This window comes from Rhipicephalus sanguineus, chromosome 7, assembly GCF_013339695.2.
Source record: "Rhipicephalus sanguineus isolate Rsan-2018 chromosome 7, BIME_Rsan_1.4, whole genome shotgun sequence".
Classification (NCBI taxonomy): Eukaryota; Metazoa; Arthropoda; class Arachnida; order Ixodida; family Ixodidae; genus Rhipicephalus; species Rhipicephalus sanguineus.
This window is the reverse complement of record NC_051182.1, coordinates 132328541-132345878: the sequence shown is the minus strand read 5'-3', so window position 1 is coordinate 132345878 and position 17338 is coordinate 132328541. Positions and strand designations below refer to the sequence as shown.

The window sequence follows — 17338 nt, the reverse complement described above, 5'->3', positions numbered from 1 at the left end:
TTCTAAGGCTAACACCGCAAATCACGTAGCTCTTGTAGCAAGCACGCTGACAAAAACATGAGCGCGCTTCGTTGTTACACCAGTTACCCGTAGCAACAGAGTGTGAAGTTTCGGTTTGTTTTGCGTCTCCTGTCCTGATGGGCCCCTCAGGGCGCCTCCACAGCGTGCTTCAAAGCCTACAAAAGAACCTGATAGTGAAACCTTTGCCGTTTGTTAATTAAGCAGGTGCTTCGGCAGGCTAATGGAAACAGAATGACCAGCGGTGGTACTGAAAGAAACGTAGTTTCAGGTATGATGTCGGTGTAAGGCAATGGAAAAGGCAGGTACTCTATCTACAAGGCGAACATTTATTAACAGTGATTCACGGAGAAACGCCGCCATCCACCGCTGGGGCCCTGGGAATGCGCAAACGAGCCGCTGCAAGCCTTTCGTGCTTGGCCCGCAGCGTGAACCTCGTCTCCGGTATGTTTTCGGGCGGAGGTAGCGACACTTCGCGAAGCATGCATCGCAACATGTCCAAACAGTCGGCCACGTTGATCGACTTCTTGCGAGTCTTGTCCGAATGGAGCACCAGGTTCCCCGAGCTGTCGATGAACGGCTTGCACTCGAGTCGCAGTCTTTGCTTGGCCTCCGGCGAGATCCACTGGGCCGAGTCCAAGTGGACGCGAATCTCGACCCGGTGCGGGCTCGTCGGGTCGTGGTCGTTGATCTGAATGTCCTTCATGTTCACGCCTCCTTCGAGACGCGGCGACTGCGTTGCACCGTCGCCGCTAGAGGGGTAGAGTTTGTCGAGGCTTATGTCGCTCTTGTAACACCTGCACCACGTCAAAAGCGCCGGCCGCATAGTCGCAGAACAGGCCAGCCGACGTAACGCTGCCATTTTGCAAATTTGTAACGGTTATGGATTCGGCTGTTTGTAGCTGCCGGTGGCTACGTACGTTTTAAACATGGCGTCGATGACGTACTCACAATAATCATGGTTTTGCGACTTTTGTGATTTATTGCGTTTCAAACTGGTTCAACCACCCCCTTAAACAAGTGTACGCCTATATGAAATTACGCATGGCACGTTGATGACTTAATTTTGTCTAATTTCACTTTCATGTTTGGTGATTTGGGTTGGCTAATAATGTGGCTGTCGCTCTTTGACTGCTTTGACGAGCCGTATCGCCGTATCTAGCAGGTTTCTGTTTCCGTCAGCAGCAGGCGTGCGTGTAGTGCGTGCATTTGTTGTTGCTTCTCGAACCACGCTTGAACCGCTTGAACCATTTGGTTGTTGCGGTGCTTTGGTTGTTGCGTCCTACCTTCTTCGAACGTAGCGCACGTTTTCCAGGGCGCGATGTTCGTCATCAGCGAGATGTCGGACAGCATTCGCGTCCCGCCGTGGCTGTTTCGCGTGAGCCCGAACGAAGCCATCGTGGAGCAGCTGAACCGGCGTCTCGCGAACAAGGTTTGTTTTACGTAGTATCTCTTCCGTATTCTCGCACAACGCACTTTTGAAACACAGAGCACGTCTCTTCATACGTTCCTTCGTTCCTCTCCAGGTTGTCATCGACGTGGGGCTGTGCATCGCGCTCTACGACATCACGAAGATCGAGGACTCGCGAATCCTTCCGGGCGATGGCTCCTTTCACACAACTGGTGAGCTAGGGAGAGAAATGATTTAATGAAAAGCTGGAGATGTTAGCCTGGCTATGCGCCTGACATGCTACTCCAGGTGCTGGGTGATGATTACGATATATACACCGATAACCGCATAACACATACAACACACACACACATAGACTACACTGTTTACAAAGTTTCGTTCAGGCTCGTGGCCCGCAAGAAAGTCAGCAGCGCTATCGTGGCGTGTAAAGCACAGGTGTTGCTTTGCCATGGGCCCAGAGTATGTCTCAGTTCTAAGCACGAGTCCCGTTGAAGGTACAAGGCAAAGTTCCCTTATAATACACTGCAGGGAGATCTGGCGCTAGTGTCTATGGAAGCTTCAACGCATGGGAATTATGGGTGGTACATAGATTTGTCTAAGCTTCGTTCTTTCGGCTCCGTTTGCCCTGCAGCCGCTTTGTTGCGAGACAAGGTTCGGCAAACGTTCAGCAGTTCCACTTCACCCCCTTGACCTTTTTAGGCACACCAATTCAAATCGGGTCACGAAGTTCACAACGATCCATTCTTTTATCCGAAACGAACGCCAGAGCACAACAATAAATGAAGCCACAAGTGTGTTCGAAGCCGCAAGCACGAAGATTAGGCAAATCCATCTACTACCAGTCATTCTCATGGTGGCTGAACGATTGCAGCGCCAGAGTTTCCTTTAGCAAATATGGTAGGAAACTCTATGAGCTAGAGGTCTCGTCATTTTGGCGATTACAAGTGATGTGTTGGCTGTAATCATATGTAGCCCAATAAGCGTTGCGTTCAATGGGCTCAGTGCAGCTTGCAGACTTTACGTAAAGAAAGCAACACTGCCTGCGCTCATCAAGAGTAGACGTGCTTAATAACCATTGCTAGAAACCCCGGCAACAAAACGTACCCAGAGTACAGCCGGCCACAAATTAATATGGACCACGCGAGCGTGCGGCGAAATTGCCATCTGCGCTCTCTAGTGACAAGCCGTCAGCTGTTTAGAGCATAGCTTTGTGGACTCAAAGCACTGTGCAGTGCACCCTATGCCAGGGAACCAACATTCGACCAGAACATTCTCTGTTATCGGTCGAATAGTTATATAGTTTAGTAATCGGATTGCCAAACTATTCACAGATTAAAACTTGAGCTTTCAAATGTCGAAAATGCTACTGCGGGCTTATGGTCCAATTGATTGCACTTAACTCCTTGAGGTTTCCTAAACAATTTCATATCACTATCGGATCTCATGTAAAGACTGTGATAGTGTATTATACATCGGTGAGACAGGAAATTTTGAACATAGGGTCAAACAGCATGTCAATGACGTGAACAAGAAAAAAGTTTCTTAGAAAGCCTTGGCCGAGCACGCTGAAAACTTGAGCCACCGCATTGATTTTGATAACACCACAAGCTTGGAAAAAGAGAGAAAACTGTCTGCAAGACACCATTTAGAATCCATCGTGATTCAAACGACGGATCATACTTTGAACCGAAATGACGGAACGCTTCCTCTTATCTACAGCCGCTGCTTATGTCGCATTTTAAAGCCCTCATAAGCATCGCTTCACTCGTCCTCGCTTTCATTGTGAACAAGGCTCCCGTCAGGGGAGCCGAAATGTCTTTTTCCATACTTTATTTCATGGTCGGTGTCCTGCTTTTATTCTAGCATAATTTCATGTCACATGTGATCATCATTTCTTGGCTTATGACGTGTATTTCACCACTTTCTGAATGACTTTTGATGCACAGAGGTTCTCAGATGGTGTCTTTTTCCTTTCAGCATGTAATAACACATAGTTCATTATATATTTGCCATACATTGTTTACACGGTCAATTTTAGCGCGATAGCGTTAGAGAGCTTGTGTCGCAGAAATTCCGTTGTCGGCGTCGGCTCCATTGGTTGTGAGCAAAAAATCGTCCGTGACCGAAAAATCGAGAAAGAAGCAAATAAAATAAAATCTTCGATTCCATTGGGGATCGAACCCGGGCCGTGCGCGTGGCAAGCAGGTGTCTTACCACAAAGCCACGATGTTACTTGCAGTTGCTGCGGAAAAAAACACTACATAAATGCCATGTAGTGAAAGGAGTCTCCTTAACGCATTTTGTTCGGCAGGTGTCACGACGAAAACGAGCCCATTCGGTGATTTGTAGGTGCATTCGCGAGGCCACCAAACTACGTCGAAAAAGGCCGGGATAGTGCAGCCATCGCCGCTAAATACACACATGAACTTTCAAACAGCTCTAAAAATGGACAACTATGTCCATCTAGCGGCAAACATATCAAGCCAACTAGATAATGTGCTGCCGTCTGTGAGGCATTGTGAGAAATATGTCTCGACTTTTTATGGCATCCGAGAGGGCGGGCGCGCGGCGTATATCTTGGAGGCCATGCGACTCTTGCTTTAGATCGAAAACCTGTAGAATTCGCGCGCGTACTTACGTGTGTGTGTGTCTGTGTGCGTGTGTGTGTAACAATACACATTAATAAGTATGCACTTAGCGGTTGAAGTGCGCACAAGGGGCCGGATTTCGCTATCGCGTTCAACTCTTAAAGGCGAAGCTTAAGGGTCCCCCAATTTTTATGTTTTAAACATGTTACCGAAACCATTTATACGCCATAAAAATTGTGCCGTGTTTTTACTGTGTGTTCTGGAGACAATAAATCCCTTTAAGAGGTTAAATCTAAATATTAGGCTGTCAAGCTATATGTTAAGTTTGGTGAGGTTAATAAGGTTTTCAGTAGTGACGTTTCTGTGCAGTGCAATTCCGCTACGTGGTCTTCCGGCCCTTCTTGGACGAGGTCCTAATCGGCAAGATTCGCAGTAGCAGCCAGGAAGGCATCTACGGTGAGTTGCTCACACAATGTGCTGTGACATTTTGTGTGTCACCTTGCCATGTGCAGCGTGTATCGATGTGCACCCAAGGCATGTGCTAATAAACTGCTTTTCGGCGCACGCAGACCTTGACAAATGTGATGCAAACACTTTTAGCTCTACACACTTTTACAAACAACGACTGAGATATTTAGAATAAGAGTTGTAATAATAATACTAATTTATTTTCATCAGTACATTGATTCACGGTAGCAGCTTTATTTTTGTGTAAACTGGCCGAATCCACTTCAAGTGGAATTAAGAAACGCACGACGCTATCGACAATGTGGTTGAGTCTGCTCCAACAACTTTTCGTCAGTGCGACAGTGTCAATACGACAAGTGAGATCCTAAGGGGTGGGATTATTGCTTTGTGTTTTGACTATGTTTGCTCTTGAGGGTGCAGGGGTGTGGAGGGGGGCAAATATTTGGAAGGCTGCTGCACCCACACCCCATGTTTCCCTCGCAGCACCCCTGGTTCACTAGGGACATAGTGTCACTGTCAGGGGGGAAGATGCTTCTCTTCGCCTCACCCTCAGGGCATGACTTGCTCATTTTTTGTTTGGGACGTGCAGATTCTCTATCACGAGCCCGCCCTGTAGGCTTTACTGCACTGTGTGCAAATAGTAAAACGAAGTGTACCAAACACATATAGCGTGTGATACCTCGCTTGTCTTGTTTTCAGTGTCCATAGGCTTCTTCGAAGACATCCTCGTCACTCCCGACGGGATGCAGCACCCAGCACGCTTGTATCCTCTTTCTGTGTTTACTAAACAAAGATGTGCATTGATCTTTCAACCTTTATATTTACACTTATGGCTCCTCAGTTAATGTTTTTCCTTGAATGCTCATGCTAGAACATGCGGCAACCCTTGACTTAAAATGGAAATTACATGGGAATGTGTCAGTGTTTTGAACCGTGAAAAATTTGAAAGCAATTGAAGATTTCACATAGTACTACAACATCGAACGCTTTTCCACCAATGACGGTGTTCCACCATTGGGCACAAATTTACGCTTTCTATTTCTAGCCACCCTTCCATGTGGGTAAAGTAGGCAAATGCTTGTTTATGTAGGGGCAGGTGATAGTTCAAGGGAACCCCTGCAACTCATCTTGAACGCAGACAGAAAATGCTGCCAATTTGTACCCGAGGTTCCCATGAACATGCGGGCCAGATGTTATTGCATCGCACGTAACAGGAACTTTACAATGGTTGCATCGAAGACTGGTGAAAACCACTTGCTCTTGCTTATGGTGTTGCCGTTAAAACAGTGTTACAAATATCTGTTTATAACGAATGACCCGTCATAACAAAGCTATTTTCGTGTCAGATGGACTCTGTTTTGAGGAGGTTTACCAATCGATACTCCAGTATAGTTGAAGGGAGTGACATTGGAGAGAAAAATAAATATGGCAGCTCTGCCACTGTGAAGCCCGAGGAAGTGCGTAGCATGGGCACCCAGCGATTCTCGTTCGTAGAGTTCCCACTGCTCCGTTTACCAAAGCGTCACTGACAAGGTTTCCCCGGCACGACTAGAATCTTGCTAGGGAGATTCGCAAACTCGGTTTGCGACATGTGCGCTACTTGTTGCTGCACTTTATCGACTTCCTGCTTGTTAAGGCAGTTGAGATATGCGTCGTCTGCAGCGAGTTCCATCAGGTTGTTCGCCCATCAGATGTAGCAACGCAGCACTCGCGAAGTGCAGGAGAAGGGCATTCGCTCAGCGAGGCGATGGCGCCCTCTCTTGCGCGTCACTGGAGTCGCTCGCACGTTTCTGAAACATTTTTAGAGATTTTAAGTTAATTATGGCGATTACTTCTTGGTTATATTTGTCAATTATATTATTTTAGACCTTGTCCGTTCATATTAACCCAGTTTTGAGCATCACTGGCCTTGTTATGGCCTGTATTGAGTGCTTCACTGTGTGCGTGATCACGCCACGTGAGATGTATGGATGGACGACAAGCTTGTCCCCTAAAGTGCTCTGCACACAAAACAGTTTTATCTCGCGTTAGCAAATTACCCTTGCAACAGTACCAAAAGCACCACCCTTGCCAACAAGAGATGCTTGGCAAGCCAGAAAATGCACAAAAGGAAAACACAGGTGGCGATACGACCTGCGTTTCCTCATATTCCTGCTCCAGTTCACCACAACATGATAGGTTTTGGTGGCCTTTGGTAAAGCCAACATTATTTGAATTGCGTTATGTTCTAAAGGAGCCGCAGGTCTAACGTAACTTTCGAAAACTTTTATTGAGCCATTGCAGTCGAAATACACAAAGGGTATTGGAACCTCTGATGTCACACTGACATTAAGGTGCTGATACATTTTTGCCTTGACATAATGAAAAGCAGTTGGTATAACGAATTATCGGTTATCACGAAGTAAGTGAAAAACAAGCTGGCCTTTAATACATTGTTACGAATATACGTTTATGGAGTTATTTTCGTGTCAGATGCGACATTGCTATGACGAGTTTTGACTGTTTCAGTCAAAATTGTAGTGTGATACTCTGACCATCTTTTTTTTTGTAATAACTACCTATGCTTGCAAAGTTAAAGGGACCGACAACTGATTTTTCTCGACCCATTTTTTGACGGCGCGACAGAAAGCTCACCCTTCGCAGTGTTTGTAGCTGCAGTAGTTAATCCCAAAAGCACGTAGTCATTTTAGAAGCAGTATTTTTCGATCTGAAAGGCTCCAGACACGGACGCACCTTTCCTCCAGCAACGCTGAGAATTGATAGCGATGCCGCCAGCCCTTCTCGCGATTTGTGAAAGCTATCGTTGTTCGGCTTTCGCAGGAGTTCCTGTAACTGTGCTTAACAACCTTTATTCATAGCTTTTCAATTATTTTTGAAAATAACACGCTGTTACAATGAGATGATGTGGCATTATACACCTTCCCTGTATCTGTACCGCGTTTTTTGCGCATGCATCCAAGGTTGCCTGCACCTGTGTCATGGGTGGCTTGTCCCGCCGTCGTTACTCTCTCGATGCACGAGCCAAGCCAAGTCATCGAAAACGTAACTAGTATATGCGCGGCCACGCCGAGTAGCAGCGCCCGTCATTTCTGAGACAAAGTGTAGGTAGCAATACTATGTCGCTCCAAAATCTTAGCTACCGGGAAACTGCGTTCACGGTTGCATGAGCACGCTGAAAAGTTGCTCGGTACGCACTGACGAGCATGGGATCATTACGTCACGCGAAGGCAGTGCCACTTTAATGCATACTACTAACGCTGGCCTATATGTACATTTTTATGGAGTAATACTTTTTAATTTAAAGAAACGAACAATATTTCAATACTAACAAAAAAATCAGTCGACCGCGTACAGCAATCAACGGTCATGTGGCCGGGTTCGTCAGATCATTCACATTTTTGCCGCCAGAGGCACCACAGGTCATTTTTCGCGACTTTCAATTAAGAAATAAAAATATAAATCCATCTCTCACGAAAAAAACAGGGTTGGTTTGAGTCAGTGCGACGGACAATCTTTCCATCAGTGGAGTCACCTCATTTCATGTTCTGGGCAGTTGTCGGTCCCTTTAATGAAAATATAATTCTCAAATAATTTATCAATATAAAAACAAATTTACCGTTTCACTTTAGTGTCCCTTTTAGAAGACCGTTCACAAGATGGAGGAAGGAATACGAAGGAGAGGCCCTGACGTCACATTCGGGAAGCCTTCACATCGCAAACACCCGCATCGCCTACTATCGAAGGGGCAACTAAACATTTCGCGATTTCCGTCGCCTCGTTTGCAGACGCATGCGCGCATCGTCATGCAACTTTTGTTGCGTGACGATGGGCATCGTCACGCATCGTCACGCAACTTTTGAGTCACGCAACTTTTGCAGTCCTTATTCCTTCTTTCACCGTGCAAGCAGCGCAGTTGATTCACGTGTACTGCTCCTTCTGTGTGTTCTTTAGGGAAGCTATGCAATGCCCAGCTGTTGCGTATACCCATTGCAAATCGCATGCACTGCGGAAAGTGCCGGGTGTCACTTTTCATGTGCACGTATGATCGCTTCAGTGCTGATCACTAATGCATGGTATTTGCATGTGAAGCTCTCAGATGTGCGCTCTGTTGCTTCTTACTCATTGTGTCAACTCGGAACACACGTGAAATTTTGTTTTCGGCATCTGACACGCCATACATAAAAGGCCCCGAAGGCATCGTATCGCGGTTTTAGAGGCTGTGTCGTTCATTCGGAAGGGCAATAAACTTTTGTTGTTGTTACCAGACTACGTGATGTATGTATTGGGCGGTGTGCACTCGCTGCGTGCTAGTAGTTGTGTGCGCACTGGAATTACAAACTTTATGTGCGCAATCGCGTATACAATACAGCAGTGTCCTCTTTTTGACGTGAAGTTACGTCAACTACCAGGTTGTCGTTGCGCCGAATAGCTACTACGCTCACCAGTAGATCAGGAAATCAGGTTACGAGAAAGGAAAAGACAGGCCCAACGCCCAGCAGAACACCTAAGTCACTTAGGTGAGTTCGAATACGATGAATACCTGGCTGTTCCTGCCACGCACGAACAGCGTGGTAAACATCTGCTTGCAACATTTCACTGCATGCAAACCGCACAATACGCTCTAAGTTTACGCCGGGACTACAAATCTGCGCAGAAGCGAACCAGCGGGGAGAGCCCGCCGCGGGGCCTCTGCTGTTTTGTTTGCCCCATAAATTTGATGTCACTTCCGCCACACTTTTCGGAATGCATTGGGATACAATAGGGCCTCTCCTGAGTTTTCCTTCCTCCATGGTTCATAACATGCTGTGTGTCTCGTTTTAGAGGGCACTTCCTTTTGTAGCTTGCAAATGACGACCTTCGGTTGATGTGAGTGACATCTGAAACAAAAAGTGCAAGTGTTGATCCTTGACTGGTGGCCACCAGCGACGAGAAAGAGCAGCTCTGGGTGTGGCTCTACGAAGCCGAAGGCAAAGTGAATGACCTGTACATGGACCTCGGCGAGGAGATACGGTCAGTTTTAAATCAGAGAGCCTTTCTTTCTCTTTACCACTTTCGCCCATTTTTGGGATTGGCGATTGGACTGTCACTGCCAACACAAAAGGCACATGCTTTATATAGTCGGTTACAACCTAAGAAAAGACGCGAGCTCCGCCCTCAGCCACCGCTGTCCCTCCCACAGAGAACTTGCATAAATGCTTCATCCAATAGCGGTTGCTCCTTTTCACCACGTCAAGCACTTCTCGAGTGTTTCGGATAGCTGACCTTGCCATAAAGACGCACGTTTGTGTCGCTGGTTTTAGTTCGGAAACTTGAACGTCCTAGTAAATTTTGCTGGATTCTGGCATCACTGCTCTGCCGAATGTAACGTTTTAGGTACAGACGACAAACTTTGTATTAATATGCGTAGTATTTACACGAGCCAAGAGAAAGTACTTGCGGTTCCAGCTGAAAACAGCTAGCATGACTGTCTTTCACAGGTGAACCGCAGGTGTGCGGTGGTTCTGGGGGCGGAACCTACATTTTTTCTTGGTTTGTAACCCGAGTGTGGTAGAGCTGAGTTGCAAGTCGCCGAATGCAAACTATTAGTGTGGCCTGTTTTCTTGGGCTCTCTACCACTGCTACCACTGCATCTGCTATGGCTGACGGCACCGTTCTCTGCAAAATTGATGAGCTTTAGCTTTGCACGGGTTGCATAAGAACGTCACATTTCGAATGGTGCGCACAAGCACAAGTCCTGTGTATGCGCTCTATGTAAAATGTGGCGTTCTTACGTACACAGCGCCGTTACGGACCGGCTGTTACGCGATGAAGCCACAAACGCTACGTACACATCCCCTCTAACCGCCATGGTGGTACAGTTGTTACGGTGCTCAGCTGCTGACCTGTAGGTCGTGGGTTCGATTCCAGCCACGGTGGTCGCATCTTTAATGGAGGCAGAAATGCTAGAGGCTCATGTACTTAGATTTAGGCGCACCTCAGGTGGTCGAAATTTCTGGAGCCGTCCACTACAGCGTGCTTCATAATCATGCTGTGGTTTTGGCGCGTAAAACCCCAACAATTATTATTATTATTAATTACATGTACTCACTGCAACAAAGGTATGCTATCTAGTGAACAACTTCTTTAATAAGGGTACTAGGTTTCTAGAGACCGTCAGCTTCTTCATGCACGTTATCAATAAGCAGGAATTTTCTTTATGCAGTAATTTATTGCCATTTGTATTTTTCTGCAGTGGAAGGGAACTGCTTGAAACTGGGTTTGCTTGTTGTGGCTGTCCTGTCCTTTAGTCCGTACATTCCGTTATGCCGACAACGAACATTGTCATCGGTGATGTGCAACGATGATTTCTGTTGTTATCGGCGATGTGCAACGATGATTTTTGTTGTCATCGGCGATGCGCAACAATGATTTTTGTTGTCGTCGGGGCACCTCATCATCCCCAGCTTCACTGCTGCCAAAGCGTGAGAAAATAAGAAAAGTACGTCCACTGTGGTACTGAAGTGACATGCACTTGTAAGCTCGCTGCACTGACTAACCCCTGAGCTATCGCACAACCGTTCGCAAATTTTGGTGTGAACCTGTTGTACGAGAATTATGTATTTTGCATCGCATTAAATTCTTCACGAGGCGGTGATCTGTTTTTGTGGGATTCCTCATTCGGGTGGTTGTGAAAAGTGGAGGTGAAAAAATGCATCAGTTGCACGAAGGAGACGTACATAAGAGTGATGACAGTAAGTGCCTGAAACATCACCCCTTCAGACAGTGTGCTTGAAAGGCCAGAACAAGCAGTTATCCGTCCTCACACGCGTTGAGTATAGTGTCAGTGGCGTGGCAGAGCTGTGCATGAAAATGGTAACGGTGAGCCAGTGATCAGTCGGAGGAAGACTACAGCTAAAGCAAGTTAGGGCATTTCTGCTAGCAACTGCATTTGAAGAACACGGCGCACTTTGTGCATGCATTTAACGTTGTGCGATTTTTAGTGGACACACGAAACAATATGCCATACGCACTACAGATGTACAGGAAAGCAATTTGTTTTCTTTTGTGAAACATAGTATATATGGCATGGCATCGTTTTGCACTTGTCATCTGCTGTAAAGAAGACATAGTCTTCGAGGCGCGTATTGCCCAATCCAGTCCTCCGAAAAAATTGACTGAAGTTCAAAGGCGAACACTCTAATTAAATGAGCAACGCTCAATGATGCACAGGTGCCAAACGGAGGAATACACAAGTGGAGGACATGCCAAGCAGAGGAATATAGCTTCCTCGAAGCGGGAAGCTATATAACTCAACCATTTTTTTTTTTCAAATGGGGCCATACTGTTAGTGCTGTACTTTTCGCTATGGGAAAATGCTGCTGTCGTATTAAATAAGTTCAGAGCCAAAGGAATCACTGAAGTCTGGCAGTAAGCTCTGTTTGTGCTAGCAGCATGTATAATCTCGTGATTACACGCTCAGGGAAAGGTGTCGCTGCGATGCTAAATTGAGCCCTCTCTTTTATTCTCTTCACATTCGTGTGTCATACTGCGCCACGGCCGACCACAGCTTCAGGGTGGTGGACGAGGTGTTCGTGGACACAACACCCGGAGGCCCCGAGACGACCGAGCTGCCGGACGCCGAAGAACGCCATGTACCTTACTTCCTCAAGGTCAGTGTCGCCATTTGTCGGTAAAGCTGTGCTCACACGACGGGCCAAATCACAACTTGAACCCACGGATTGTGTATTGTGTCACCACACATCAACCGTTTTCTCGGTCCCCCTCTGGTCCGCATGGAGTGATTTGCAAAATGACAGAGACCCATAGCTTAACAAAATTCGTTACTGCACTAGTTGATGAGTATTCTTAATACTAGGTAGCGCAGATTCAACACAGGACTGAAAAAGAACACTGATTCACAGGACAAGTGCGGAAGCACTTGCAAGAAGTCGTTAGAAGCGCTTGTCCTGTGCATCAGTGTTCTTTTTCTGTCCTCCGTCGAATCCACGCTATCCAGTATTTAAGACATAAACCCAAATCACAGTTGGGATCTTCAGGAAGAAATTCCAAAACCTTTGCTGTCGTGTCAGTTCTCCCCTGTCATGTGAGTGCTGGCTGCAGAGCAGTCCAAATCGTGTCAAATGTTTGTGACTGATTCGTCCGGGATCACATCCGTCGTGTGAATACAGCTTTAAGTGTAGTACATAGGCGGTGAATTTACCCACACCAGATTATAGATGAGACAAAATGAGAACAGACGGGACAGACATGCCCAATTAATTGGACGAATAATTTGTGTTCTTCACCAGGCGCGCATGTTTTCTCACCCCATCTGAAATTTGGCGCTGGTAAAAATTTCACTTAACTCAGCAATGCTTGCGTCCAGCTGGCCTGCCTTTCTTGTTTCGTTGTGGTACAGTCAAACCCGATTATATTAAACTCGGTTAAATTGAATTGTCCTTTATATAAAACTGTTTCCCAACACGACAACGTTGCGACACCGAACAAAGATAGCCGGAACACTTGATTCATCAAACGTCAGGAATGCGAAACGACCCAAGAAGTTGCCTTTCCCTCACAAAAGCTGGCTTTTCCTCGTGGAGGGGAACTTTCCCGCATGTATTTGGGTGAGTGAGTGGTGTGATTAGGAGGGCACCGTGCAGAGCTGGTAGAAACTACCTCTTGCCATCGCATGCTTTCTCCCAGGATTCCTCGTCGTCGCACCCGCTGGCCCACTGCGTGGAGTCACCGTTCACTTCTCCGCTCCCTTTGCTAACGCAGCAGTTGCCGTAAAACTTAAGGACTTGGTTCTTCTCTTTTAGGCTGGCAATAATCAGCACAGTCGAACGTAGTCTGATGTCGCCGCTGCGTACAGCATTCTAAGAAGTGCGCTAAGTACGATATCGAAAAACAAGATAAACATTAGGGTCAATGCTCACTAGATGCTTCTGGCACCCGACGAGTACACACAGCTTCGTATGAAGGCGTTGATGTGCTGTATACATCGATACCGTATTTCCTCACGTAAAATCTGCCTTTACATATAACCCGCACCCTCAACTACAACCCATGGAAAAAATGCTCGCATGTTGGCGTAAAGCCGCGTTCCTTGCTTTATCATTGAGCAGTGCCATGAAGCCAACTTTCACACCGAAATTCGCATTAAACATTTGGCAAATTGTTTAAAAGATTTATGGTCGAATTATGCGATACATCGAAGAAATTCCCGTTCTTTTGCGAGCTCAATATATGCAGGTTCGACTGTACATGATTCACCTTTGGCCTTGCACTTGGTGCGTAGTACCCAGGGATTGGAACGCGGCGTTGTTTCTTTCAGTATGATGACTGCTATGACCAATTGCGCGTGATAGCTGCATCATGTCACTGCAAATCTGGCCACTAAAGGTAACGTTTGCTCTCATGTATGTGACCGAGTCAAAATTACGCCAATATGACACGAACTGTACACGCTGGAAACGAAAGTATGTGTGTCATTTAGCCCTTAATTTTTGCGTTTCAATGCATGAGTACTGTACTGCACTGCGTGCTGCACCCTGAACTCTCATGCACGAAACCTTACTATCAAAAGACATAGGGTCTCTTGCGGAAGCTCACTGTTTCGAGTGTATCTTTGGCTCTAACGAATGGCTGTTATTAGTTAAAAACTAGCACGTTAGAAGGTAGGCGTTTGTTTCTAACCAAATTTCCATTTATTGTGTCCGACTTGTGGAGTCAGCATTTTGTTTTATTTGAGGGTCAGTTTTGTCCAGTCAAGGTTTTATTTATTGTACCCTGGGTTCTAACACGATAGCGTTAAGGAGCTCGTTTCGCAGAAATTCCGGTGTTGGCGTCTTTGGTTGTGAGTGAAAAATCATAATCTTGTTCATGACCGAAAAACCGAGAAAGATGCTAATAAAACAAATAATAAAAATCTTAGGTGCGAGTGAGAATCAAACCCATGCTGTCTGCATGGCAAGCAGCGGTTCTACCATAGACCCACACTATTGCTTGAAACTGTTTCGGAAAAAAACACTATGTGAATGTCATGTAGTGGAAGGAGTCTCCTTAACACATGTAATATTGTGTGGCAGAAGCGTAGGATCGCGCCAGGCATCAAGGCATGTGAATTCCATAACGAGTGGGTATTTTAAAGGCCCACCCATTTCAAAGCGCTCAGATATTTAACCATCATCACCTGCAAAAGCATCAACAAAATGAGCAGCTGCGTAGGTTCGCGGGTTGCCTTACGGACACATAGTGGGCCCTTCGCTGATTCGCAAAAGGACGAATTATAGCGTAGTGGGCACTTAACAACTGTACTTGCAGTAGGCATTCTAGCATAATTTGAAATGGCCATTGTGAAATGCTCAGTCATTCGTTTTTTTACGGCACGGTAGAGGCATGCACCAAGAACCGAAGCCAGGCTAGCAACTGAGAAGGCAATGCGCACGGGGCCCGATACGATATCGCGTTCGCCTCTTGAAAGCGAAGCTCAAGCGTCCTCCAAGTTTTGCAGCCAAATTGGTTTTATTTGGGGTTTCATTGAAGGAGATAGCCTGAAGGGACCAGGAAAATGTGTTCCGTTTACAGAGTCGAAAATTGCAGAATTGCAGAAACCAATCATAATAGAGGCAGTTGTTGAATTTAAGCAGCACTTCTGTTTAAGAGACTTCCATTTACTGAGGGTCTGCTGTATGGACAGTGGTACCCTAATTATACGATTTTGAGGGGACCATAGAAAACCGTCGTATAATCCGGGCATCGTATCATCGAAGAAATAAGAATTTAGGCAGTGATGGTCAGTCCTTCAAAAAAACAGGTATAGATCGACCGCCTGAATAAGCCTGCGGCACAAAGCTGCACTGCTTCAAGGAAAGGTAGATTAAATTATTTCAAAAAATGGCAGCCAAGCATTTAATTGGAGGACGTGTTTGGCGGCTAATCTCTATTCTCACTTGTAAACAAGGATCGATTCTACCATGCATCTTCTTTCTGATAAAATTAATCTGATGATTGCTTGTGCGTCTAAATTGAGTACAAAAATGAAACCGCATTAGCAAAAGCTTCCTCTCAAAGTGGTTAGATACAGTGTCGCTGCCATCGTAAAATGGTGACAGAGCAAATTTTTTGCGAGTTTGCGTAAGCTCATTTCATGCGCGACTGTGACTGTGCGAGTCGTATCTTCGTCACAGGATAGCGCGCACTTACAACGGGGACAAAGGGAGAAGAACACGACCACAAGCGCTTGTGTTGTCGTGTTCTTCTCCCTTTGTCCCCGTTGTAAGTGCGCGCTATCCTGTGACGATGAATACATACCAACTCGCCCAGTTTTCTGCTTTGTTGAGTCGTATCTGTTCCCAACGAAGTGCAGTTGGGACTGTGTCGCTTTCATTATGAAAGCTCACGTCAAGGGGTAGTAATTTTTATGCCGAAGATTGCTGCATCACGTCGTTTGGAGCGTCTTTCCGTCCCTTGAAAATAATCGTTCTCAATATCATATGCCTTTCCTTGCATATGAGCGTGACATGGCATTCTCAGTGGGAAAGTGGTGAGCTCTAGGTTTTCAAAAAAGGAAACTCAGGGCCAGCCAGATGACAATTATTGTTGAGTGGCAGAAAGACGCCCCAAATGTACGATTGTTGAAGATTGGGCAAGTTGGTTTGTCGTACCTGAACTGGTACGGCGCATCACGGGAAAGAAGAAACGGCCGAGCCGGCCAACACAAAACGACAATGGGCTTACTTCCAACTGATTTTTATTGCCATATTGTATCAAATAGTACTTTTGCGCAAGCATACAAAAGCCACATTGTGTAAATTCATTTGGAAGTAACCGCTCTGTCCTTTTGTGTTGGCCGGCTTGGCCGTTTCTTCTTTCCCGTGATGTGATGTACCAGTTCAAGTGACCCAAATATGCCGTTTTTTTTTCTTAGAGTGTAAGGCAAGAGCAGGGGGTGAGGGGACTAAAAGACTCCCTAGGTGGAATGGCTGCAATACTTTGCTTTCTGGGTGTATTTGCAACCTTTATTGTTGCTCAGAAGTTAAATACTACAGAAAAACGTTCAACCATATCATAAACCAGGTGAGGTTTCCAAGAAATGCTAATCGCTTGAAAAATGTGTTATCCTTTAAGCAATTGAAGTAAGCTTCAATACCTCGAACACAACGGCTAGGACCATACAGTTTCGTTCGGATCGGTAAGCCCAATACTATTAACATCTTTTAGCATCTCCAACTATGTATTGTGGTTTATAGTTCGCGTATTTTGTATTCCACAAGTTAAAACGCAGCATTACAGAGTTTCTAACGTATTGCCCTTTTCTAAATTTGTCGCCGTTGTTCGCAGGCCTCCATCAGCGAGCCCGGCCTGGGCCTGCTCAAGTGGTGGACATAGGAAAGGGAGCCGGCAGCAGAGCACTTTATTTACTTTTCATCTTCTTCTTTAATCACACTGGGAAGACTTGCTTTGCCGGGGCAGGGCGGGGCTACTTCTTCATCTTCTGTGCGAGGAGCGAAGACAAGAAAGAAAAAAAAAAAAGAGAAGGCATCATCATGACCTGTACATGCACGCATGCGCCTGGCGCATGCACGCACACAACACAGACATGGACACGCACATCATACAAGCTGCACAGTGGCTGCCACGACTGCGGTGTGGCGTATGCCGCGCGCCTCTTCTTCATCTTCATAATCATCGACGTGACAACAAAAAGAGACGACAGCCGGACAACGCGCATGCAAAATACAACTAACTTTTACAACATCTCGTCGGCACTTGCATTGTTTCCTTTTTTTTTGTGTGCAATCGAGCTGCTCCGGCAACCGTTGTTGCTCAGGAGTGCCGCTTCACTCTCTTCTTTCGAGAGAGGTGATAC

General features: G+C 46.1%; 2 protein-coding genes across 2 annotated transcripts; one reads left to right on the top strand and one right to left on the bottom strand.

The window, feature by feature from the left end:
- Positions 1–329: 329 nt before the first annotated feature.
- LOC125759357 (peptidyl-tRNA hydrolase ICT1, mitochondrial-like) lies at positions 330–913 on the bottom strand. Its single transcript, XM_049417911.1, has one exon. The coding sequence runs from the start codon at positions 878–880 to the stop codon at positions 362–364; it is 519 nt and encodes a 172-aa protein (XP_049273868.1). The 5' UTR covers positions 881–913; the 3' UTR covers positions 330–361.
- Positions 914–1200: 287 nt separating this feature from the next.
- LOC119399970 (DNA-directed RNA polymerase III subunit RPC8) lies at positions 1201–16958 on the top strand. The gene is made up of 7 exons (XM_037666873.2): positions 1201–1450; positions 1545–1641; positions 4387–4473; positions 5185–5248; positions 9409–9495; positions 12032–12134; positions 16810–16958. The coding sequence occupies exons 1-7, from the start codon at positions 1340–1342 to the stop codon at positions 16855–16857; spliced, it is 597 nt and encodes a 198-aa protein (XP_037522801.2). The 5' UTR covers positions 1201–1339; the 3' UTR covers positions 16858–16958.
- The last annotated feature ends 380 nt before the right edge of the window (positions 16959–17338 follow it).

Coding starts and splice junctions, on each gene's coding strand:
- LOC125759357 (XM_049417911.1), bottom strand. CDS start 880: ATGGCAGCGTTACGTCGGCTGGCCTGTTCTGCGACTATGCGGCCGGCG.
- LOC119399970 (XM_037666873.2), top strand. CDS start 1,340: ATGTTCGTCATCAGCGAGATGTCGGACAGCATTCGCGTCCCGCCGTGG. Junction 4,474..5,184: donor CAGCCAGGAAGGCATCTACG/GTGAGTTGCTCA, acceptor TCTTGTTTTCAG/TGTCCATAGGCTTCTTCGAA. Junction 5,249..9,408: donor ATGCAGCACCCAGCACGCTT/GTATCCTCTTTC, acceptor GGTGGCCACCAG/CGACGAGAAAGAGCAGCTCT.